The 25236-nt window shown below is 41.6% G+C and overlaps 1 protein-coding gene across 1 annotated transcript; it reads right to left on the reverse strand.

The window, feature by feature from the left end:
• Nucleotides 1-1164: 1164 nt before the first annotated feature.
• Nucleotides 1165-23148, reverse strand: slc25a17 (solute carrier family 25 member 17). Its single transcript, XM_062531821.1, has 9 exons — nucleotides 22802-23148; nucleotides 22350-22410; nucleotides 22029-22095; nucleotides 21766-21917; nucleotides 21302-21418; nucleotides 20806-20954; nucleotides 2393-2488; nucleotides 2130-2215; nucleotides 1165-1703 (listed from the first exon to the last, which is right to left on the reverse strand). The coding sequence occupies exons 1-9, from the start codon at nucleotides 22874-22876 to the stop codon at nucleotides 1553-1555; spliced, it is 954 nt and encodes a 317-aa protein (XP_062387805.1). The 5' UTR covers nucleotides 22877-23148; the 3' UTR covers nucleotides 1165-1552.
• Nucleotides 23149-25236: the final 2088 nt, after the last annotated feature.

The following is a 25236-nucleotide window of genomic DNA, read 5'->3' on the forward strand; positions in this document are numbered from 1 at the left end:
TCTGTGCATGTTATCCCAGGAAGAACTGATCTTAGAAACAAGCTGTTACTTCTAGCCTAGTTAGATTTTTAAAATCATCTGGCCTTTATGCCAGAATAAGAGACTGGAATACAGCATGATTTATGAATAAATCATCCTGTAGGTGGCGGTAATACACTGACTGGTGCCTAATCCGCCGTCAAACTCCGAAGAAGAAGAAGAAAAAAAGAGCTGACAAAATCTCAACTTGAAAACAAAATAAAATGAACATTAACTTTATTCATCGATATTTTACTCTGGATTCTGCCCCTAGACTTGCTAAAAATGTTAAGTATATTCGGTAGATAATTATGCCGACGGCAGCAAAACCCCCCCCACTTCAATGTAAACTAAAGTTATCACACAATTCTAATGTAATTCGTTAATTAATAGAGCGAAAATAAACATCAAGAACGTCAGTTTGCTAAACAGGCAGAGGGAAACCTGTCTTACGTTTTAGCATGTGACGTAATCAATATGGCCGACTTGGATGTGGGCGGAGTTGGATATCCAACTCCGGTTTCCGACAGGCTGCAGCGACACGTAGGCCTACTTGGAATGCAGTGGTCAGCATAGTCTGGCTATCACCATACTGGGCTCAGTCTTTTCAGATGAACTTCAGTCTGGGGAGTCTGCGCTTTATTTCTACTGCACAAGAGGCGTGATCAATGGGTATAGTTAAAATGACTCTTTTGGCTAGTCCTTCAACCAGTCAGACTAACTGTGGTGTGCCTTTGTGATTGGACTCAGAAGATGTGGACAGGAAGCAAGAGAGATAGATGTGCAGGCTTCCAGCCTGAGCAGCAGGGCAAAATCCAAATGGCCGACAGATCAGGCAGGGTTTACCCAGCCTATGGTCAGCAGTCAAACCCAGATGAATTCACTGCTGTACGACTGAAGCTAAGCAGGCATGGGCGGCATGGTCACTAACTGAGGTCATAAAATATCCTATGACATTCATTGCAAAAAAATGGAGGGGTTCTCTGGTATCCATTTAATCAACCTCCAGTTTAACTGACTGGTCCTGACTCAAAAATCACCAGCACTCAGGTGGTTGAAGTGAGGTTCCTGCCTTCACTCACTAAAGTACTGTGGGTACCTAGATAATGTAGTTCTGTTAATGATGTTGTTTTGTGGAACGAGCGCTCATTTAAAAAAAAGCACAATATTTTATTCATATTAACAAAAATCACAGCTAACATTCAAAATTGCCTGTTAACGAGTTTGTTTTGAAAACAGCACAATATCAGTGTAATATATTATGATTTTTGACATTTCATTGCTGTTATAATTATGCCAACTGTTGTAGACAAAACACTTTGTTACTCAGTTTGGTGAGTAAATATACTGGACAAATAAAACAAAGCCAGTTAGGACCTGATGAACCTATCCAGCATCCACGAATAAAGCCTCCTTGCTTCATGTCATGTTTTTGTTATTATAAAAAGTTTTAAATAAATTAACAAAAACAAAAATACAAATACAGAGTGGCAATTCAACAGACCCACATTCAAGGCAAAGTTAAGTGAGTGCATCAACGACTGGACACAGGTCTCCTCATTCCCATGACACCAAAGGTAAAACTGGCTATCTTCTCGTAGAGCAGAAACATGAGGGCTGCGGTCAGGACCGTCTGCAGGAGTTTGGCCTCCAACCCCTTAAACAGGCCCAGCATGCCGTATTTTCTGCAAGAGTTCAACGGCCAAAAGGCCAGCGGGATTAAAATTTGTCAACATATTCACTACAGATGACAGGACTGCAATTGCTGGCAGTAATAACAGCACGATAATGGGTTGAATGATGAACACACATGCTAATAAACATGTACTGTTATGACCAACTGGCTCTTGTTTAAGTAACATCAAGTGGAGACCACACCAAAACTTTTAAACTAAAGAAATTATTAAATGAAGCAATTACAAACATAGTCAAGCAAGTTATGGGGGGATAAAACTTAAATGTGTTACCTTTTACTATATGTAAAAGGTAAAGCATAATCCATGGGACAAAGCCATCTCAAAAGGCCCCTTTTACAATCACTTTGCAGGTATATGAACTCCATAAATGCAAATGCAGAAGGAAGATATGAAAGAGTTGGCTTGTGTTCCTACCTGACTCTGTTTATCAGCAGGTACATGACACCTCGCAGGCTGCTCATCAGCCTGGACCGGTCTGTCTGTTGCCTGTGTTGGCCAAACTATGAACAGACACAAACCAAAAAGGGAAGATATCTCAGTGCAGGACACAACATATTACATAGAGCACACAACATACAAAGCCCCAATATAGATTGTTAACGGAGGATGTATAAGCTTTTTTCATTCTAAAATGACAGTAGACATTAGATATTGCTGATCTTGAATAAAACACTCACCCTGAGGATTGACTGCACCGTTTGCAGAGGGTAGGTCACAGTAGTCGCAACTGCCTTGGCAACAGCACCGATGAGGAATACTTCCGAAGAGGACAACTTTGGGGTCAACAGAAAGGCTTTGATATCAGCTCAAAAGCTCAGCCGAGGGAGTTCTAGAACTTCTCGCTCGTATCTCAACTACTCAGAACATCACATGGAAAGGCTTATCTTCCTCCCCCACATCCAGTGATCACTCAGCCAGATAATGAGATGATCAGCAGACTATGTTGTGGCTGGCTGGCCAGAAAAAGCTGGTGACAAATCACCAACTATATGAAGAAATTAAAGCTGCGAGCAGCAATGTGGGGGCCAAGCTTTGGAAATTTGGAAAGACAACCCCCACTCCCCCTCTCCCCCTGTGACCACCATAGAGGAGTATTTGTGTGCTTTTGTCTGGGCTTGAGAGAGAGAGAGAGAGAGAGATGAAAGCGTTACTGAAAAATGAGATTACTTCCTGTGATTATAGCGCCCCCTTAGTGGTCAAAAGACATGACATGGGAGAGTGGGCGTGTGCAAATGGAACCCCCCCCCCCCCACGACCACCATAGAGGAGGGTGTGCGTGCTTATGTCTGGGTTTGAGAGAGAGAGAGATGAAAGCATTAATGAAGAATGAGCTGACTTCCTGTGATTATAGCGCCCCCCTAGTGGTCAAAAGACATGACATGGGAGAGTGGGTGTGTGCGAATGGGAACCCCCCCCCCCCACGACCACCATAGAGGAGGGTGTGTGTGCTTGTGTCTGGGTTTGAGAGAGAGAGATGAAAGCATTACTGAAAAATGAGCTGACTTCCTGTGATTATAGCACCCCCCCTAGTGGTCGAAAGAGATGACATGGGAGAGTGGGCGTGTGCAGATGGAACACCCCCCCCCCCCCACGACCACCATAGAGGAGGGTGTGTGTGCTTGTGTCTGGGTTTGAGACAGAGAGAGAGTAGATGTGAAGAAAATAGCCAAAATTAATTTCAATTTTTTTTGTGTGTGTGTGTCCTTGGGATGTGTTCCTAAGTCCACTTACCAAGTTTGGTTTCGATAGGTGAAAGTGTTGTTTATTATAGCGCCCCTAGTGTTCAAACGTCACCAAATTTAGTGTAGGTCCTCAGGATGTGCTCACAAGTCCACATACCAAGTTTGGTGTTGATACGAGAAAGTTTTGCTAATTATAGTGCCCCTAGTGTTCAAACGTCACCAAATTTATAGTAGGTCCTCAGGATGTGCCCACAAGTCCACGTACCAAGTTTGGTGTTGATCCGAGAAAGTTTTGCTAATTATAGCGCCCCTAGTGGTCAGAGTACGCCAAATGTATTGTGCGTCCTCAGGGTGGGGTCCCAAGTCCATATACCAAGTTTGGTTTTGATACTTGAAACCGTTGCTGAGATATGAGCCTACTTCCTGTTACTATAGCGCCCCCACAGTTGTCAAAGGGCACCAAAGTTATTGAGGCCTCTCTTAATTGGGTTCTGAGCCCATGTTCTAAGTTTGGTCTTGGTACATGAAAGCCTTGCTGAGATATAGGTTCACTTCCTGTGTGGCGGCTTCGCCGCCAATTTGGATTGGCTGTTAGAGGCGAGCACTTCCGTCAATTGTTCCACAAAGCAAGGCAATAAGAAAGCATGGTCTGAAGATGATGTGTGCAAATTTTGGTGAGAATCGGTTGAAATTTGAGACCTGGGAAACTTTTTGGAAGTTTTGACCTTGGTCTGTTGGTGGCGCTACAGCAATCATGGAAAAGTCTTGTTAATTGGTGGGTGGGGCCTTGACTTTTGCCTTAATACACTGAGCAAGTTTCAGCTTGATAGGTTCAAGCATAGCAGAGATATTTGCATTAATGTTGTTGCTTGGCTCCCAATAAACTCTTTGGGAGGGCTTTACCCACAATGCTCAGCTCCCACCGTCGCAGAGAAAACTGTGGCGAGAGTGGGCTATATATAGAGAATGAACCAGCAGGATGTTTAACAGTGAGTAAGTCCCTCTATCCCTTTCGAGGCTGTGGCATTGCTAAGATTCACATGGCCTCCGGCTGAGGCACAGCAGCGGAAAATCCCAGGTGTCTTACCACCCGGTAGGTGGACAGACGTAGTGGTCATCCAGGAAGTCCATGGGAAAATGTGGGAAAACTACCCCCCCCCCCCCATAACCACCATAGAGGAAAGTGTGTGTGCTTGTGTCTGGGTTTGAGAGCGTGAGATGAAAGCATTAATGACAAATGCGCTAACTTCCGATGAAAGCATTAATGAAAAATGAGCTGAGTTACTGTGAATATAATGCCCCCCCTAGTGGTCAAAACACATGAAATGGAAGAGTAGGCGTGTGCAAATGGAACCCCTGCCCCCCACAACCACCATAGAGGAGAGTGTGTGTGCTTTTGTCTGGGTTTGGGACAGAGAGAGAGTGGATGTTAAGAAAATAGCCCAAATTAATTTCTAATTTTTTTTTGTGTGTGTGTGTGTGTCCTTGGGATGTGTTCCCAAGTCTTGATACGTGAAAGCCTTGCTGAGATGTAGGTTCACTTCCTGGATTGGCTGTTAGAGGCGAGCACTTCTGTCAATTGTTCCAAAAAGCAATGCAATAAGAAGGCATGGTCTGTAGATGGTGTGTGCAAATTTTGGTGAGAATCGGATGAAATTTGTGACCTGTGAAACTTTTTGAAAGTTCTGATCTTGGTCTGTTGGTGGCGCTACAGCGTTTGTTGAAAAGTCTTGTTAATTGGTGGGTGGGGCTATACCTTTTGCGTTAATACACTGAGCAAGTTTCAGCTTGATAAGTCTAAGCATTTTAGAGTTATTTGCATTAATGTTGTTGAGAAATTGATGAATTTTGACCTGTTGGTGGCGCTACAGGTTTGAGGTTAAGAGTCTGTATATTGGGGAAAGTGGTCATTGAACATAGAGGAATATGTATGTTGAATTTCAAAACGTTTAACTGTATGGTTCTATGGCTTCCATAGAGATTTAAGTTTAATGTCTGTGTGGCGGCTTCGCCGCCGATTTTGATTGGCTGTTAAGGGCAAATAATTTTGTCAATTCTTCCAAAAAGCAATGCAATAAGAAGGCATGGTCTGAAGATAGTGTGTGCAAATTTTGGTGAGAATCGGATGAAACTTGTGACCTGTGAAACTTTTTGAAAGTTCTGATCTTGGTCTGTTGGTGGCGCTACAGCGTTAAAGGAAAAGTCTTGTTAATTGGTGGGTGGGGCCATACCTTTTGCCTTAATACACTGAGCAAGTTTCAGCTTGATTGGTCTAAGCATTTTAGAGTTATTTGCATTAATGTTGTTGAAAAATTGATGAATTTTGACCTGTTGGTGGCGCTGCAGTTTTGGGCTCTGGGGTCTGAAAATTGGGGTAAGTGGTCATTGGCTCAGGGAGAATACGTGTACCAAATTTCCCAACTTTTTACTGTATGGTTCTTTGGTTACATAGAGATATAGGTTCACATGCTGTTTTTTGCTGCGTTTTAAACTTCGATTGGCTGTGACAGGCAAACGCTTTTGAATATTTATTAACAAAGTGATAAGTCTTGAGTGGCCTTGTCTGAAGGTCACGTGTGACAAGTTTGGTAAGAAATGGACAAAATTTGAGACCTGGGTAACTTTTAGAAAAATTCAGCCTGACCTGTTGGTGGCGCTGGAGTTTTGGGGTTTGTTGTCTGTAAATTTAATAGATTCGGGCAAATTTGAAGTTGAATGAGTGTGCCAAATTTCAGAACTCTGGAGTGTATGGTTGGCTGGGAAATGGGCAATGTGTAATAATAATAATAATAATAATAATAACTAGAATGCATTTCCCGGTGGGAAAGTGCGAAGTGTGCTTGCTCCGACGCGCCGCGAAAGCGCTCCGGCAGGAGACGCGACCGCTCGCCCTCAGGATGGCTTCGCCATCGAATTTGATTGGCTGCCATGGGCGAATGCATTGATGTATGGAAATGAAATGTACACCTCTAAGGTCTGTAGACCTTGTGTTGAATTATGTATGAGTTGTTCATGTGTAGCCAGCATGAAACACGTAACCAGTGAAAGAAGGAAGGAGCCTAAGGAACTAGGCATGTTTCTAGAACAAATACGAGTAATGTTAGGAGTATTGCGGGAACATCTGCTGTTTACTCACTGTTGAGTAAGTTGCAATGTGTTATAGCCTCAAATTGATGGTAGAATAAATAGGACGACTCACCTGTTCAAATGGTGTAATAGGATCAAATTTGGTGTTGATATGTCAAAGCAACCAGGCTGTTACTGGTTAACGTGTCTGAATATGAAATAGGGATGGCGAAAACTACAAATTTTCTTGACCGACCACCGAGGCTCATTAGCCGGTTGAAACCGGTTAACCGGTTCGTTTAAAATAAATTATGCTATTTGAAATAACAGCCACGCAATTTCCCAACTCTCATCTCTCTGTCCCCCGCTCATAGGCTACACACAGCCCCGGCGCCGCCCTTTCACTCACGTCACTTTTTTAAATCCCCTACAGCGCCAGTTTAGTTTGAGGAAGTGCTAACAATAATAACGAAAGATGATCATTACCTTATCTGTTACCATTGATGACCCTTCCTGAAATGTAGATGTAATGTCTTTCCAAATCTAAGCCCATCTTATGCGGAAAGTTGCCTAGACTGCAACACGATAAAACCAATGGATAAAACAGCGCACTTCCAGATTGCAAAAGACGCACCGGCCACCGCTGTGACCTCGTGCCAAATGTTTTTATTGGTTTATTACGTAGCCTAGCCTACAAGCAGGCGAGTTATGAAAAATTGAGTGTGAGGGATAATTTGTTAACTTCACAAAAAAAAGATCTTCTTGGAATGAGATGGCTAGCTGTAGTAACGTTTAGTCCACTGTCTTTAGGCTAATTTAAAGATGCCTCTCTTTTTTTTTTGTTAACCGACTAGCGACAACTTTGGTCGGTTAACGTGGATACGGTCAACCATCGGTCAAACAGTCACCGGTTAACATCCCTAATATGAAATCGATTTTGGATTGGTTGCATGTGATAAAAGCTATGCCATTTCCTGTCCATATTCAGATTCAGAAATACTGTACACCGGCAACAAGGCACACACACACACACACACACACAGACACACACACACACACACACACACACACACACACACATATACATATATATATATATGTATATACTGTATGAGCAATTCCATGCAAAACTGTCAAGTCCATAACCCCACACAGCATCAAACTATGATGTGGATGATGATTTCTTAAAAGTTTACCATTTCGCTCTTCTTGTTTGTACAACATATTCAATGACATTGTTAACTTAATCATTTGCATTATATAAATGTAACCTATTTTTCCACCCTTATGTCTCAACATATAGGCTACTATACACATAGTCACATTCATAAACATAAACAGGATCCTAGGTTCTCAATTTGCTGGACTCACTGTCTACCATAAAGTTAAAGAATAGTAATAACAGAAGAAAAGGTAAGAAGATGTTGATAGCGTGATTAACTGTGTGGTGCCTCCACTGAAGAATGTCTTTACCACTGCCCTGGTGGAAATATGCAAATCCTCAGAAATGTCAAGTGACTACTGTTACTTCTAACTGCTTTAATATAGCTTATCCTAAATGAAATACTATGCAATGCAAGCATCACAAAACATTTATTTTATCCTTTGTTTTTAACTCTTAGAATTCAGTTCAGTAGGCTATGACATAATAAAATGAAAGTACAAAAACAGTTTTTAAAACCCCTTTTTAAAAGTTCAACCTATCACTTTCAATGAAATCTCAATTAAGGATTACGTAGTTACATTGCATGTAAATGCAATGTACTGTTATCCCTGTTCTTCTTATTATCGTTATAATTATTATTCTGCTTCCGACCAAAATCAACTATCAAAGGCTCTAAAACCACTGAACCGTTTGACGTCATTCAAGCACTCCTACACAGGACTTGTAACGGAGATTTGTTCTATGTATTTTTCAAATGTGTGAACTTTATACTTTTTGAGATATTTACGATAAAAGAAATTAAAATTCCCATAGAGTTTACATTGAGACCCTTTGGCGGCAAAGATTAATTGTTACGTCAGTGCGCAGCTGTCAGTAATCAAGGATCTCTGATCCAAAGCCATGCCACCGCCGATGCGCTGAACCAGGCTACGTGAATGTTACGTTACGTCTACTCATTAAGCTGTAACAGCTGCAGCTGCTGTAAACCAGGACGTTATCGTCTTGTCTCTTAGGCTACTCCTTACTTGATTTGTTTATATCGTTACAGTAGCCTAACCGGTTTGCTCTCGGTAACGTTATCAACAGCTAAAGACAATCTAACCTAACGTCAACGTAAACACTGTATTTAGTTAACGACAACCAAACTTGCTCCAGGCTAACGTTTAACGTCGGGGTAGGCTGCAAGGCGAACAGGGCTTACACAAGGGCTTTTAGCCATCTCTACAGAGCAGCGTTTTAAGTGAAGTCCAACCTGATAGACAGGCCTACTAGTTGATTTAGGTTCAAGCCTTCTCACAGTCGCTTATTCCTATTAGGACAATCACACTCACACACCTGGAAACGGTTTCGAAGAACATACTAGCTCATCCTGTAATATGTGTAGTCTACATAAATTATCCTAGTAAGCTAACGTTACATTTGCTAGATATCCTACCTGTTGCTGCATCATCGTTGATTGGCGTTGTTTGAGATTGTATTCCGTACAGTATTCCAATGGTGTCAGCCTAGGCCTACTTTTAACCTGCATTAGTGTAGATATGAAGGCTATGTAAGCTATCCTACCAGTCGTTTCACTGTAGGCTACTTAGTCAGCTCTTGCAACTTGAAGTTGGCAACTTCATTTCAGTCTTTTAAATTCTAATAAATGAAGAGTTATTTTCCAAAATAGCCTATATCCACAATTTTGATGCATTTTCATAAATCACTTTTTAAATGTGACTTTCCAACTTGGAATTGTAATTGTTATTTATCTATTCTTCAGTTTAGCCTAGTTGTCTTTTTAACTATAGGCCTAATATGTTTTACACAGCTAGCAACCTTTTTGCATTTACATGCAATGGTAATTCCTTCCATGGAATTACATTTTCTAGTTTTAGATAGTAACTGTGTGGTAATAATTCACCTATACCACCCATAGCCTAAATTAATTAAATGTTTACTATGAACAATAGTTAAATGAAACACACAGTAATACTTTCTATAACACTTTGTGTTGGATGTAATTCATTGAACCTAGAATTGTTAACTGCTATACAATAAGTGGGCCAAACTTCACAGTTTAAGTCTCCACACATAAGCTTGCCTACTGAGTCTAAAAACATAGCTCCCACTTTCCTTAGCTGGAGGGGAATTCTGAGATTTCTCCCTAAAGCAGAAACTATTATTTTTACCTAATTATTATTACTATTATTATTGGGAAGGTTATAGGTTTGCACTGATTCAGGTAGGGTAGTGGCACTATACTGGATGGTATATCGGTTAGAATATAGGACGGAGAAGAGATGGGGTTTAACTTTGTATTGTTCCAGCAGAGACATTCAGGATTCCATACATACAGAGAAATATAGGTAGATGGCTATTTATAGATAATATATCTGCAGCATACAGATATGCATTGAATTCTAAGCTCATTAAACTGAATTGTAAGCCAGGACACACATACAGCAATGGCAACGCTAACCCCTTCAAGAAAGAAAAGAAACCTTTTTGTTCGTGACTACAGTTATTATGTGGTCAATAACGCCATCTAGCGGCGTAAACGGTACTGTGTAATAGCGTTAACTCGCACAGCACAGGTACAAACTTCCTCCAGTCGGAGATTGTTAATGAGGGCTATCTTTTACTGTCTATGGGGCTAAAGGACTGTATGGATTGATTGATTGTGTTGCTTGGATGGCGTCAGTTAGAACCAAAGATCATACAGCGCTAGAATCTTTGGTTAGAATACTGGTTGTGAAGCAGTAGTTTGTTTCTCCTTAGTTTCTTTATTGAGTTTTCTTCCACCATACAACAGCATGAATAAACTTATAATGTATAGTGGTCTGTAAAGAACCAAATAAACTGTCATTAATATGGTCACTAAATAAACTGTATCGCTATCTCTCATTCTATAAGCTCAACTTCTCACACAAGTAACACAGGCTTCCTTCATTTCAAACCCTTAATGCTAATGCTCCGTTTAGCATGCTAAGTCCTTGCATATCAACGTGAAAGATACATCCCACTCCCAATACACATGACCGAAGGTTACGGTCACTTACTTTTGTTGTCATACACGCACACAACTTCAACTTAAGGTAATTGGCAGTAAACTCACTCAAAACTAACGTCATGAACTTCACCAACACTGTGGTGTACTACTAGATAACGTCTCTAATGAACTAGCATGAGGCTGCACGAGAGGGCGTCACTAGGCAACAACACCTCAACAGAAGAAGAGTACAGAGATGCAAGACTAGTCTACGTCCTTACAGTAGAAACGCTAAACAGTAGATTCTTAAGCTAAACACATGAAGTATTATAATTTCAGAGAACACTTACAGTATATTACTTCATGGAAATCATGTCAAGAGCAAGTTTAAGTGTATTAGCAAACCTCTTGCATACCAGTGTGAATTAACGATGTATGTATCAAACTTACTTTTTGTCAATGATCGCATCTCTGAATGTAAAGGGCTGGATTACTCAGGATAACTGCAGGAATTATCTAAGGGTAAATTAATTATCTATGTTTTTTGTGCACAGCCGTCTGCTCATCATCACAACAGAAAACGAAACTTAAAATCCTCAGACAGGGCGACCGCTCTACTTCCGGTATTTCGCCGAATTTTGGAGTGAAGCATTCTTTGGAGTTACCCAGAATGCTCAGGTCAATACAAATCATCCAAAACACACCGTCAGTATGAAACATCGTGTGATTGTCGAGTATATATACCAAATGAACACAAGCAATGCCTAACAGCGCGTAAGTCCGTACTTGCCCCTCGGGGCCATGGCATTGCTTAGATATACCAGTCTCAGGATGAGACACACCGACGCGGACCATCCTAGAATCACAACCACATTGTACCGTTGCGGACAATCTATGTCATCCAATGACCAATTGAACAGTGGTAGTCAACTTCCATTCCATAATGAAGGTATGAAAATACATGGAATGACTAGTACTGTGAGAATTACACCAATATATTTTACAAGAATGGCCTCGATTTGATTTTTTTTTTAAATATCAACATTGTATCTTAAATCACTCTGAAATGTCATTTCTGCATGACCTAAGCAATTTAAGATGAGCTATTCTGCTTAATAGTATACATTCGCCAACACACACGTTTTTGCTAATTATAGAGCCATCGACAGACCGAATAACACCAAATTTATTGAGGGTGCTTTGGATGGGGTCTCAAGTCATCCCACCAAATATGGCTTTCATACGTCACAGTATTTCCAAGATAGGCACACTTCCTGTTTGGCGGCTTCGCTCGCTGAATTTAATTGGTTGTCACAGGCGAACGCTTGGACGTATGAAGGCGAAATCAAGGCGGTTGATCCGCCTTGGTCTGTAGATCACGCGTGCCAAGTTTCATGACGATCGGAGGAACTATGCGGCCAGAGTTGCTTTACTTTGACTTTGGACAAAATTCAAAATGGTGGAAAATCCATCATGGCGGAAAATGACGTCACATAGTGCGTTGGAATCAGCTGAGTCAGAGGATTCCAACGGTATAAGTTTTATCAAAATCGGCCATACGGATCAAACGTTACGGGCATTAACGTGTTTTCCAGCTTTGACCAGTTGGTGGCGCTAGGGCGTGAGAGCGGCGAGCATGAAACCTGGTGGTGTCAATCAGGGTAGTCTCTTCTATCAGCGTACCAAATTTCATGACTTTATGTTTTACGGTTTGGGCTACAGGTGGAAAAATGTGTGGGCATCAGCGCTCAAAAGTCGCTTTTCCATTCATTCCTATGGGAAAAAATCGACCGGAAAAACTGGAATAACGGGAGAACGACAAGGCGTATCAAAAAGCTGTATACAAGCCACCATCCTCCCATCAGGACGCACGCGTGAGAGGTGGAACGGCGTCTCTAGCTCCAAATCCCTAGGACAAGACAGGGAGACAAAAGTTGGCGTTAAGATATATGATAATAATAATAGGAAGAACAATAGTGTGCTGCTTTCAGCAAGCACACTAATAACTAGAAAGCATTTCCCGGTGGGAAAGTGCGAAGTGTGCTTGCTCCGACGCACCGCGAAAGCGCTCCGGCAGGAGACGCGACCGCTCGCCCTCAGGTCAAAACGCTAAAGTTTGGCCAAGACGCAAAGCTGCTTCGAGTTTGGCGGCGTTACCCTCGATTGCCAAATTCTTACACTGACGTGACGGGTTGCCTAGGTTCATCAGTGGTATGTCCCAGAGCACCTCCAATGTAAAAATGTGGATGTCATCCCAAAGATGTAAAGAGATATGAGACAAAATGCATTTTTGCTAATTGCGACGCCCCCTAGTGGCCAAATTACACCAAATTTACTAAGGCTACTTTGGATTGTGTCCAAAATCGTCCCACCAAATATGGTCTTGACACCTCAAAGCGTTTCCGAGATTTGACCTCACTTCCTGTTTGGAGGCTTCGCCATCGAATTTGATTGGCTGCCATGGGCGAATGCTTTGATGTATGGAAATGAAATGTACACCTCTAAGGTCTGTAGACCTTGTGTTGAATTATGTATGAGTTGTTCACGTGTAGCCAGCATGAAACACTTAACCAGTGAAAGAAGGAAGGAGCCTAAGGAACTAGGCATGTTTCTAGAACAAATACGAGTAATGTTAGGAGTATTGCGGGAACATCTGCTGTTTACTCACTGTTGAGTAAGTTGCAATGTGTTATAGCCTCAAATTGATGGTAGAATAAATAGGACGACTCACCTGTTCAAATGGTGTAATAGGATCAAATGTGGTGTTGATATGTCAAAGCAACCAGGCTGTTACTGGTTAACGTGTCTGAATATGAAATAGGGATGGCGAAAACCACAAATTTTCTTGACTGACCACCGAGGCTCATTAGCCGGTTGAAACCGGTTAACCGGTTCGTTTAAAATAAATTATGCTATTTGAAATAACAGCCACGTAATTTCCCAACTCTCATCTCTCTGTCCCCCGCTCATAGGCTACACACAGCCCCGGCGCTGCCCTTTCACTCACGTCACTTTTTTAAATCCCCTACAGCGCCAGTTTAGTTTGAGGAAGTGCTAACAATAATAACGAAAGATGATCATTACCTTATCTGTTACCATTGATGACCCTTCCTGAAATGTAGATGTAATGTCTTTCCAAATCTAAGCCCATCTTATGCGGAAAGTTGCCTAGACTGCAACACGATAAAACCAATGGATAAAACAGCGCACTTCCAGATTGCAAAAGATGCACCGGCCACCGCTGTGACCTCGTGCCAAATGTTTTTATTGGTTTATTACGTAGCCTAGCCTACAAGCAGGCGAGTTATGAAAAATTGAGTGTGAGGGATAATTTGTTAACTTCACGAAAAAAAGATCTTCTTGGAATGAGATGGCTAGCTGTAGTAACGTTTAGTCCACTGTCTTTAGGCTAATTTAAAGATGCCTCTCTTTTTTTTTTGTTAACCGACTAGCGACAACTTTGGTCGGTTAACGTGGATACGGTCAACCATCGGTCAAACAGTCACCGGTTAACATCCCTAATATGAAATCGATTTTGGATTGGTTGCATGTGATAAAAGCTATGCCATTTCCTGTCCATATTCAGATTCAGAAATACTGTACACCGGCAACAAGGCACACACACACACACACAGACACACACACACACACACACACACACATATACATATATATATATTAGTGGTGGGCCGTTATCGGCGTTAACGTGCTGCGTTATCGTGCAACTCTTATCGGGCGATAAAAAAAATATCGGCGTTAATCTATTCTCAAAGTTGGGCTGGGAGCTGGGTCTATACCACGCAAGCTATGATCACTTTCACCTTGATATCTTAGCGCGAACGCCAATGTTTAAGAGTGCGCCTGAAAAAAGTCTAGGTCGCACTGGTGCACCTGACGCTGCTTGGCTGCTTTCTTTCACAAGTTGTCATTGTAGACTATGCGTGCAACTTTACCAAACAGTAACCAATGATACATCCTCCCAACATGGACGATAAGCTCAGACCCCTCCCGAATCGGCACCTGATCGCTCATTCCTAATAGAAGTAACCCCCCTCTCCTTGGCCCGCTTTCTCTTGCTCTCCCTCTCCCTCTCCCTCTCCCTCACTCTCCCGTGCGCGCTCAATGGACACTCGCGAGTCGCGACCCGCCCCTCAACATGCACATTTAATCCAAATAAAACATTCACTATCGAAAGCAATGATGCATATAGAAGACGTTAGCTAAATTAATATAAATTCCGGTTAGCATCATTGCTGCAGAAAGTTGAGTAAAACTCTTACATTCAAGTCACTCTTGCATGAGTTGGATGATAATCTCAATACCAATGTTTTCCAACTCCAAAACTCGAAAGGAGAAAAAGTATTAGCCCACATTGAAACTTACTGTACAGTAAACACACGTGGGGAAACTGAGCAGTCCAACTAGTAAACTATGATAAACTAGCCAACTATGCTAGGCTTTTTGAGGTTTCAAGCAGACAGCTGAATTAAAGAGGCAGAGTTGTAATATGAATAGTAGCTGCAATATGCATAAAGTGTGCTGTCATGAATATCAGACATTTCAGTATGTAGAATAGGCTTATATAAATAATTTTGTAAAGAAAAAAGTATTTTATTGTGTTTCAAGCTTTTTCTAGACTTTTTGTTGTTAAAAAATCATTATATGAAAGGACAGCAATAAAAAGGTGACCTTTTAGCGTTAAAGGCGATGCAATGAAAAATGTGGGTGCACCTAAATTTTGCGCTGGTGCACCTAAAATTAATCTAGATTAATCTAGATTAATTTCAAGATTACAGTGAGATTAATCTAGATTAACAAAATTAATCTATGCCCACCTCTAATATATATGTATATACTGTATGAGCAATTCCATGCAAAACTGTCAAGTCCATAACCCCACACAGCGTCAAACTATGATGTGGATGATGATTTCTTAAAAGTTTACCATTTCGCTCTTCTTGTTTGTACAACATATTCAATGACATTGTTAACTTAATCATTTGCATTATATAAATGTAACCTATTTTTCCACCCTTATGTCTCAACATATAGGCTACTATACACATAGTCACATTCATAAACATAAACAGGATCCTAGGTTCTCAATTTGCTGGACTCACTGTCTACCATAAAGTTAAAGAATAGTAATAACAGAAGAAAAGGTAAGAAGATGTTGATAGCGTGATTAACTGTGTGGTGCCTCCACTGAAGAATGTCTTTACCACTGCCCTGGTGGAAATATGCAAATCCTCAGAAATGTCAAGTGACTACTGTTACTTCTAACTGCTTTGATATAGCTTATCCTAAATGAAATACTATGCAATGCAAGCATCACAAAACATTTATTTTATCCTTTGTTTTTAACTCTTAGAATTCAGTTCAGTAGGCTATGACATAATAAAATGAAAGTACAAAAACAGTTTTTAAAACCCCTTTTTAAAAGTTCAACCTATCACTTTCAATGAAATCTCAATTAAGGATTACGTAGTTTTAGATAGTAACTGTGTGGTAATAATTCACCTATACCACCCATAGCCTAAATTAATTAAATGTTTACTATGAACAATAGTTAAATGAAACACACAGTAATACTTTCTATAACACTTTGTGTTGGATGTAATTCATTGAACCTAGAATTGTTAACTGCTATACAATAAGTGGGCCAAACTTCACAGTTTAAGTCTCCACACATAAGCTTGCCTACTGAGTCTAAAAACATAGCTCCCACTTTCCTTAGCTGGAGGGGAATTCTGAGATTTCTCCCTAAAGCAGAAACTATTATTTTTACCTAATTATTATTACTATTATTATTGGGAAGGTTATAGGTTTGCACTGATTCAGGTAGGGTAGTGGCACTATACTGGATGGTATATCGGTTAGAATATAGGACGGAGAAGAGATGGGGTTTAACTTTGTATTGTTCCAGCAGAGACATTCAGGATTCCATACATACAGAGAAATATAGGTAGATGGCTATTTATATAGATAATATATCTGCAGCATACAGATATGCATTGAATACTAAGCTCATTAAACTGAATTGTAAGCCAGGACACACATACAGCAACGGCAACGCTAACCCCTTCAAGAAAGAAAAGAAACCTTTTTGTTCGTGACTACAGTTATTATGTGGTCAATAACGCCATCTAGCGGCGTAAACGGTACTGTGTAATAGCGTTAACTCGCACAGCACAGGTACAAACTTCCTCCAGTCGGAGATTGTTAATGAGGGCTATCTTTTACTGTCTATGGGGCTAAAGGACTGTATGGATTGATTGATTGTGTTGCTTGGGTGGCGTCAGTTAGAACCAAAGATCATACAGCGCTAGAATCTTTGGTTAGAATACTGGTTGTGAAGCAGTAGTTTCTCCTTAGTTTCTTTATTGAGTTTTCTTCCACCATACAACAGCATGAATAAACTTATAATGTATAGTGGTCTGTAAAGAACCAAATAAACTGTCATTAATATGGTCACTAAATAAACTGTATCGCTATCTCTCATTCTATAAGCTCAACTTCTCACACAAGTAACACAGGCTTCCTTCATTTCAAACCCTTAATGCTAATGCTCCGTTTAGCATGCTAAGTCCTTGCATATCAACGTGAAAGATACATCCCACTCCCAATACACATGACCGAAGGTTACGGTCACTTACTTTTGTTGTCATACACGCACACAACTTCAACTTAAGGTAATTGGCAGTAAACTCACTCAAAACTAACGTCATGAACTTCACCAACACTGTGGTGTACTACTAGATAACGTCTCTAATGAACTAGCATGAGGCTGCACGAGAGGGCGTCACTAGGCAACAACACCTCAACAGAAGAAGAGTACAGAGATGCAAGACTAGTCTAGCTGCTACGTCCTTACAGTAGAAACGCTAAACAGTAGATTCTTAAGCTAAACACATGAAGTATTATAATTTCAGAGAACACTTACAGTATATTACTTCATGGAAATCATGTCAAGAGCAAGTTTAAGTGTATTAGCAAACCTCTTGCATACCAGTGTGAATTAACGATGTATGTATCAAACTTACTTTTTGTCAATGATCGCATCTCTGAATGTAAAGGGCTGGATTACTCAGGATAACTGCAGGAATTGTCTAAGGGTAAATTAATTATCTATGTTTTTTGTGCACAGCCGTCTGCTCATCATCACAACAGAAAACGAAACTTAAAATCCTCAGACAGGGCGACCGCTCTACTTCCGGTATTTACCCAGAATGCTCAGGTCAATACAAATCATCCAAAACACACCGTCAGTATGAAACATCGTGTGATTGTCGAGTATATATACCAAATGAACACATGCAATGTCTAACAGCGCGTAAGTCCGTACTTGCCCCTCGGGGCCATGGCATTGCTTAGATCTACCAGTCTCAGGATGAGACACCCCAATGCGGTCCTTCCTAGAATCACACCCACATAGCGCCGTTGCGGACAATCCATGTCATCCAATGACCAATTGATCAGTGGAAGTCTACTATCATTCCATAATGAAGGTATGAAAATACATGGAATGACTCCTTAGTGCTGTGAGAATTACACTAATATGTTTTACAAGAATGGCCTCGATTTGATTTTTTTTTTAAAATATCAACATTGTATCTTAAATCACTCTGAAATGTCATTTCTGCATGACCTAAGCAATTTAAGATGAGCTATTCTGCTTAATAGTATACATTCGCCAACACACACGTTTTTGCTAATTATAGAGCCATCGACAGACCGAATAACACCAAATTTATTGAGGGTGCTTTGGATGGGGTCTCAAGTCATCCCACCAAATATGGCTTTCATACGTCACAGTATTTCCAAGATAGGCACACTTCCTGTTTTGCGGCTTCGCTCGCTGAATCTAATTGGTTGTCACAGGCGAACGCTTGGACGTATGAAGGCGAAATCAAGGCGGTTGATCCGCCTTGGTCTGTAGATCACGCGTGCCAAGTTTCATGACGATCGGAGGAACTATGCGGCCAGAGTTGCTTTACTTTGACTTTGGACAAAATTCAAAATGGTGGAAAATCCATCATGGCGGAAAATGACGTCACATAGTGCGTTGGAATCAGCTGAGTCAGAGGATTCCAATGGTATAAGTTTTATAAAAATCGGCCATACGGATCAAAAGTTACGGGCATGAACGTGTTTTCAATCTTTGACCAGTTGGTGGCGCTAGAGCGTGAGAGTGGCGAGCATGAAACCTGGTGGTGTCAATCAGGGTAGTCTCCTCTATCAGCATACCAAATTTCATGATTTTATGTCTTACGGTTTGGGCTACAGGTGGAAAAATGTGTGGGCATCAGCGCTCAAAAATCGCTTTTCCATTCATTCCTATGGGAAAAAATCGACCGGAAAAACTGGAATAACGGGAGAACGACATGCCGTATCAAAAAGCTGTATACAAGCCACCATCCTCGCATCAGGACCCACGCGTGAGAAGTGGAACGGCGTCTCTAGCTCTAAATCCCTAGGACAAGATAGGGAGACAAAAGTTGGACTTGAGATAAATAAGTATATGAAACGCACGGATAACAATAGTGTGCTTTTGCAAGCACACTAAATATAGCTGCAAGCAGCAATGAAGGGGCCAAGCAGTAGGCCAGAGTAACCACGGCAACTCGACGCTGTTAGCTCAATGAGACATTATGGCCGTAAGCAGTCAGAGCAAGTTTCATGTCTAACACGTGAAAAGTTACAGGCCAACTTGCATTTTTGCTAATTGCAGGTATCCTAAAGGTCAAAGGTCACCAAATGTCTTGGGCGTCCTCATGATCGGTTCACGAGTCCATAAGTCCAAGTTTGGTTTTGATAGGTTCAAAGGTTGCTGAGATACGAGCTAACTTCCTGTTTGGCGGCTTCGCACCCCGGAGGTCAAAGGTCACCAAACTGCTTGGACGTCCTCCCGATGGGATCACAAGTCCATATGCCAAGTTTGGTTTTGATAGACGCAAAGGCTGCTGAGATCTGAGCTCACTTCCTGTTTGGTGGCTTCGCCAAGAATTTCGATTGGCTGCGACGGGAAAACGCTTCTGTCAATTGTTACAGAAATCAACACACTAACAAGGCATGGTCTGAAGATGGTCTGTGCCAATTTTGGTGAGGATCAGATGAAATTTGTGACCTCCGAAAACGTATTAGTGTTTTCGATTAAATACAATATGGCGGCCGAATCAATTACGTTGAAGTCAGAAATTGCCATCTGTCCGCATAAGGATCTTCCGAAGTATTACTAGACATCACTAGTATATTGTAATTCTAAGCACAACGGCAGTTATAGGCCAAAAGGCATGCTTCTGAATTACAGCGCCCCCTAGAGGTCAAAGGTCACTAAATTTCTTGAGCGTCCTCCTGACTAGGTCATCAGTCCATCTATTAAGTTTGCTTTTGATACATGCAAGGGTTGCTGAGATATGAGCTCACTTCCTGTTTGGCGGCTTCGCCGCCAATTTTGATTGGCGGCTAGGGGCTAACGGTGATAGTTCCGAAGACAAAAAGCAATGCGTTAGTAAGGCATGGTCTGATGATGATGTTTGTCAAATTTGGTGTCCATCGGACAAAATTTGTGACCTCTGATACGTTAGTTTCACTTTGGCTAAAATCCAAGATGGCGGAAAATCCATCATGGCGGAAAATGACGTCATAGGGCGCGTTGAACTCGGGCAAGTCAAAGGATTCCAACAACACCTGTTTCCTGAAAATCGGACCAACGGTTCAAAAGTTACGTGCGTGAACGCACGTCCAACTTTGACCTGTTGGTGGCGCTAGAGCGCTTGAGCTGCCAACATGAAACTTGGTCACATGACTCAAGAGACTGTCCCCAATCAGTGTGCAAAATTTCACAACTTTCGACCAGTCGGTTCTATGGGCTGCCATTGACTTCAATGGCAGAAGAAAAAAATCATAGAAACACAATAGGTGCCTCCGCAGCTTCGCTGCTTGGCCCCTAATAAGAATACGTACAATCACTATGGGTTGCCTCGCAGCTTCGCTGCTTGGCCCCCAATTACTCAGTAATACGTTTAGTCTATGTATAGATCCTCAAAATGAGATTGTGTTTATGTGTTTTATTATTAGAAACATACAGACTACCCCACTATCTTCCCCTGCATCAGATAATAAGTAACCACTTAACAGTAGAGTGATTGTGACGAATAACCGATGAGACACACTTGTGACCCTTAAAGCCACTATTGCCCTCACCTCTCTGTGGATGCCCCTCCCCAGTTGCCTCTTCAGGCCCTCGTAGATCATGAATTGCACCGCAGGGTTCAGGACCAGCAGCAGAGAGGGGAAGGTACCGTTCCACAGCGCTCCAACACCCTCATCCTGCACTATCTGAGTAAAGGCATCTAGAACCCAGAAACAACAGAGACTTATAATGACCTTATCACTAGGGTATCTACAGTTCATTCATTTATTTATTTATTTATTCAGGGAAAATTGACTGAGCATGAAAACTCTTTTGCAGCAATGCCCTGAGTATAAAAGCAATCAATAAAATAACAAAAAACAAAAAATAAGAACAATATACAATAGTGATATAAAAGTTGATATACAATAGTGAGGCTTTTCCTTGATGCCATTATGTTAATTATTGTCACTATTTATTAACATTCGTAGTTGATATAGTATACTATTAAAGTTACAAGTCTGACATTTTTGATGACTTCCAAATCCTGATGCACCATGTCCTTACCCATTATGCCTGTGTAGTGAGTAGGACGTATATCTGTGTTGCGGAACTTCGCCCCTTGCAACTTCAGCCTGGTGTTCACCACCCATAGTGGTGTAGTTGCCAAGACGTTCACTACCCCTGTAAGGTAACAGAAAGGAAAAGGGAAGTAAGGAATGCAGCACTGTTTTCTCTCCTTTTTCTACGGAAATTCACATCCTTCAACAGCATTCAGGCAATCCTGTCCACCCATGCCATCCTAAACCATCTCCAATTTTGACTGAAATTGAAACTCCAACTCGGTCATTTGTAGGGCATTGTAATGCATGCGAGTGAGAAACTTCAAGGCAGACTTCAAGACTAAGTAAGAGTCTTATTCTGAAAACACTGTCCAGAGTTAATGTATGAATTGGGTTATATGAATGAAGTTTCTACTTTGGTTGATGAAGTCAAGTGAGTGGTGGAATGGTGTCAGTGATGGTGCCAACCTGCTACAATGCCTATGATGAGGTCTTTAGCTGGGCTGGCTCTATGTCCCTGGAGCCAGCCGGCCTTCAGGCTGTGGAAGCAGTAGAAGTATACAAAGTTGGAGCAGCAGAGACTGCAAATGACGGGAAACCAGCCTCTGTAGGGAGCCAGGCTGCAAGTAAGATGAATGGAAAGGAGAAGAGGAGTTAGATTGAGTACACACATAGCATTTGGCATGCCAAACCATATTGCTCAATGCGTGATGATCACAAGGTCCACCTACAGTCCTTCCTCTTTTATGATCTCAGCCAGAATAGCAGGAGTTGACCGGGATTTTCTGTTTTCATCCACTGTGAAAAAGAAAGGGGTGCGGGGGAGGGGGTACACCCAAATCTGAGTAATTCCCTTCATGAGACATGCCTATGTCATGTTCATGTGATATTGGCCAAATCTGATTTGAGAAATTCATATGCCTTTCACATTTCAGTAGTGTGGTGTGCTTTTAGTTTAGCTAGTGTCAAAGTATTATCATGGGTAATCATCTAATCATCAAATAGGCTATGCCATCTCAAGCTCTGCCATATGTGCATGTTGCTTACTGTACCTTGCAGACGTAATCGTGCTGTATCGAGAGGGAAGAACACCGTCATTGCGGTGACGCTGCCCTTTGGAAGTAAAGCAAACACCTGATTGACACTTCGCATTAAAGTTCAAACAACAGAACAAATTCAAGTGATTCACACTGATTACGGGATTGTATCGGATTGTATCAAATTGTATCAGCATGCGCAACTATCCCCTTGGGGATCAACAAAGTATCTACCAGGCTAACTACTAACTTTAAAAACATCAAAGTCGGAAGTCGATCGTGACACTTGGCAAATAGCAGAACAGGTTTCAGTCGGCACAAGTCTGTTGTTGTAGGCTTCATTTCTTCTAGCAGTCGTTGGGCAATTTATGTGAGTTGAATTTCTTACTTTCGACCAAATATCAGAGCGCTCCGCTCTAGAATCTTCGACTGTCCCATTTTCTCTGTAAGAATTTGAAACTACTCACCAAAGCCCCTGCAACGGCGTGAACAAGGCTTTCGTAGGAAAGCACTTCAGCAGCTTTAAAATCTCCGGACGCCATTTGATTAGTTTCTGTAGAGTGCAATCTAATCCTCAAAAGTAAAAACAGTGACAATATTGTAGATAAAGGTAGTTGCGTCTGCTGTGCAGCAATGAAAATACCGAGTGTAACATGCAGTTTCACTTCCAGGTCGTTCCTAACCAATAGCAGCGCCCTCCCGGTTTCATTGAGAAATAATTGGGCAGAAATAATTCGGCCTCTTCGATTCAGCCGAGGGGCATATCGCTATCGCTGTCACTATCCGAGGAAATTTGGTCACCGCTATTCTGTAGCCTCATTCTAATTCTAGTCGGAATTTGAGTCTGGTACTGCTCCATTGGAACGTAATTATGGGGCGTGTTTCATTGCATCTGCACTCAATAGAGCTCCCCAGTCCCGCCCACAGCCTAGTCCGGAAGTAAAAATCCAATACAATTTCTCCATTGACAATTGGAGAATAAGCCATAACATCGTAACCGTCCATGGTAGACTTAAAACCAGCTACGATGTGACTAAGCGATTATACCTGCTCATATAGATGTCAAAAGTTAATGGGGGCATCAACCTTGTTTTGAGAAAACAATGCTTTATTCACGATTTAACGAGAGAGTACTACACTACCCGACACCCTAACGTGTAAAACTGGTGAAAGCAGAGCCTTTGATTGGTAGAGATCGCCGTTGCCATGGCAATGCCAAACAAACTGTACTCAGCTTTTCCCGCGCCTATCGTCCAGCTTCGTCTCGCTGGAACTTCAAAACTTAAAATGGCTGCAGGGCTGATCAGGACCGATGTGTGGTCTTCCGAAAAATAACGGTTTTCTCATCTTGAAGGTTGAATTTACTCAATGGAAACGGTAGGAAGTAATCATCTTCTTTTCTCAGATTAATATGGAACCATGTTAAACTATCTTTAGGCTGCAAATGTTGGAAATGTGTGTACGTTTGCAAAGCATCCTGGGATTTGAGTTCTCTATCTCGGAATTTAAGATATGTACACAGTCTTGTACCTTTCGCTTTTTTTACATTTTCTGTTCATTTTTTCACTCGAAATTATAAGTTATATGCTTATGAGTCACATCGTAGCTGGTTAGCCTAAGGCATGGTCTAAAACTCTTTATATCCGAATTTTTCCAGAAGTCAATGGGAGAAATGAATGAGAATTTTACTTCCGGACAAGCACCTCTCTCGGAGGAGGGGCGGGACTGGGGAGCTCTATAGAGCTCCCCAGTCCCGCCCACAGCCTTGTCCGGAAGTAAAAATCCAATACAATTTCTCCATTGACAATTGGAGAATAAGCCATAACATCGTAACCGTCCATGGTAGACTTAAAACCAGCTACGATGTGACTAAGCGATTATACCTGCTCATATGTCAAAAGTTAATGGGGGCATCAACCTTGTTTTGAGAAAACAATGCTTTATTCACGATTTAACGAGAGAGTACTACACTACCCGACACCCTAACGTGTAAAACTGGTGAAAGCAGAGCCTTTGATTGGTAGAGATCGCCGTTGCCATGGCAATGCCAAACAAACTGTACTCAGCTTTTCCCGCGCCTATCGTCCAGCTTCATCTCGCTGGAACTTCAAAACTTAAAATGGCTGCAGGGCTGATCAGGACCGATGTGTGGTCTTCCGAAAAATAACGGTTTTCTCATCTTGAAGGTTGAATTTACTCAATGGAAACGGTAGGAAGTAATCATCTTCTTTTCTCAGATTAATATGGAACCATGTTAAACTATCTTTAGGCTGCAAATGTTGGAAATGTGTGTACGTTTGCAAAGCATCCTGGGATTTGAGTTCTCTATCTCGGAATTTAAGATATGTACACAGTCTTGTACCTTTCGCTTTTTTTACATTTTCTGTTCATTTTTTCACTCGAAATTATAAGTTATATGCTTATGAGTCACATCGTAGCTGGTTAGCCTAAGGCATGGTCTAAAACTCTTTATATCCGAATTTTTCCAGAAGTCAATGGGAGAAATGAATGAGAATTTTACTTCCGGACAAGCACCTCTCTCGGAGGAGGGGCGGGACTGGGGAGCTCTATTGACCGATCTCAAGCCCCACCCATCGAACGCAGATTAGCCAATGACAGTCCAATAGCTCCAGGCAGACATACTCCATCAGCTTCAACTCCTGGCTCCAAAGATGCATTGGGAGCCGTGATTTTTGTCCAGTCTTACTGTGCGTTCAGACCAAGACCGTCAAAAGCGTGAAGAGCGCCGGAAATCATTCATTTTCTATGGAGAGTCGGCGTTACCGGCGTCAAAAGCGTTATGGGCGTGAGCGTGGCTTCATGTAGCCTGGTCCTAACCATCCCATAATACTACCATTTCATTTCGTATTATGGTCTGGAATTTCTTTGCTCTGAAGCGCTT

The sequence above is a fragment of the Sardina pilchardus genome, chromosome 3 (assembly GCF_963854185.1).
Source record: "Sardina pilchardus chromosome 3, fSarPil1.1, whole genome shotgun sequence".
In the NCBI taxonomy this organism is placed as follows: domain Eukaryota; kingdom Metazoa; phylum Chordata; class Actinopteri; order Clupeiformes; family Clupeidae; genus Sardina; species Sardina pilchardus.

What these genes read in the sequence shown, in the direction of transcription:
- slc25a17 (XM_062531821.1), bottom strand. Translation starts at nt 22,876, where the DNA reads ATGGCGTCCGGAGATTTTAAAGCTGCTGAAGTGCTTTCCTACGAAAGC. An exon ending in TCACTACACAGGCATAATGG is followed by an intron (nt 20,955 to 21,301) that starts GTAAGGACATGG and finishes TCTGGGTTCTAG; the next exon opens with ATGCCTTTACTCAGATAGTG. An exon ending in CGGTGCAGTCAATCCTCAGG is followed by an intron (nt 2,216 to 2,392) that starts GTGAGTGTTTTA and finishes GTCTGTTCATAG; the next exon opens with TTTGGCCAACACAGGCAACA.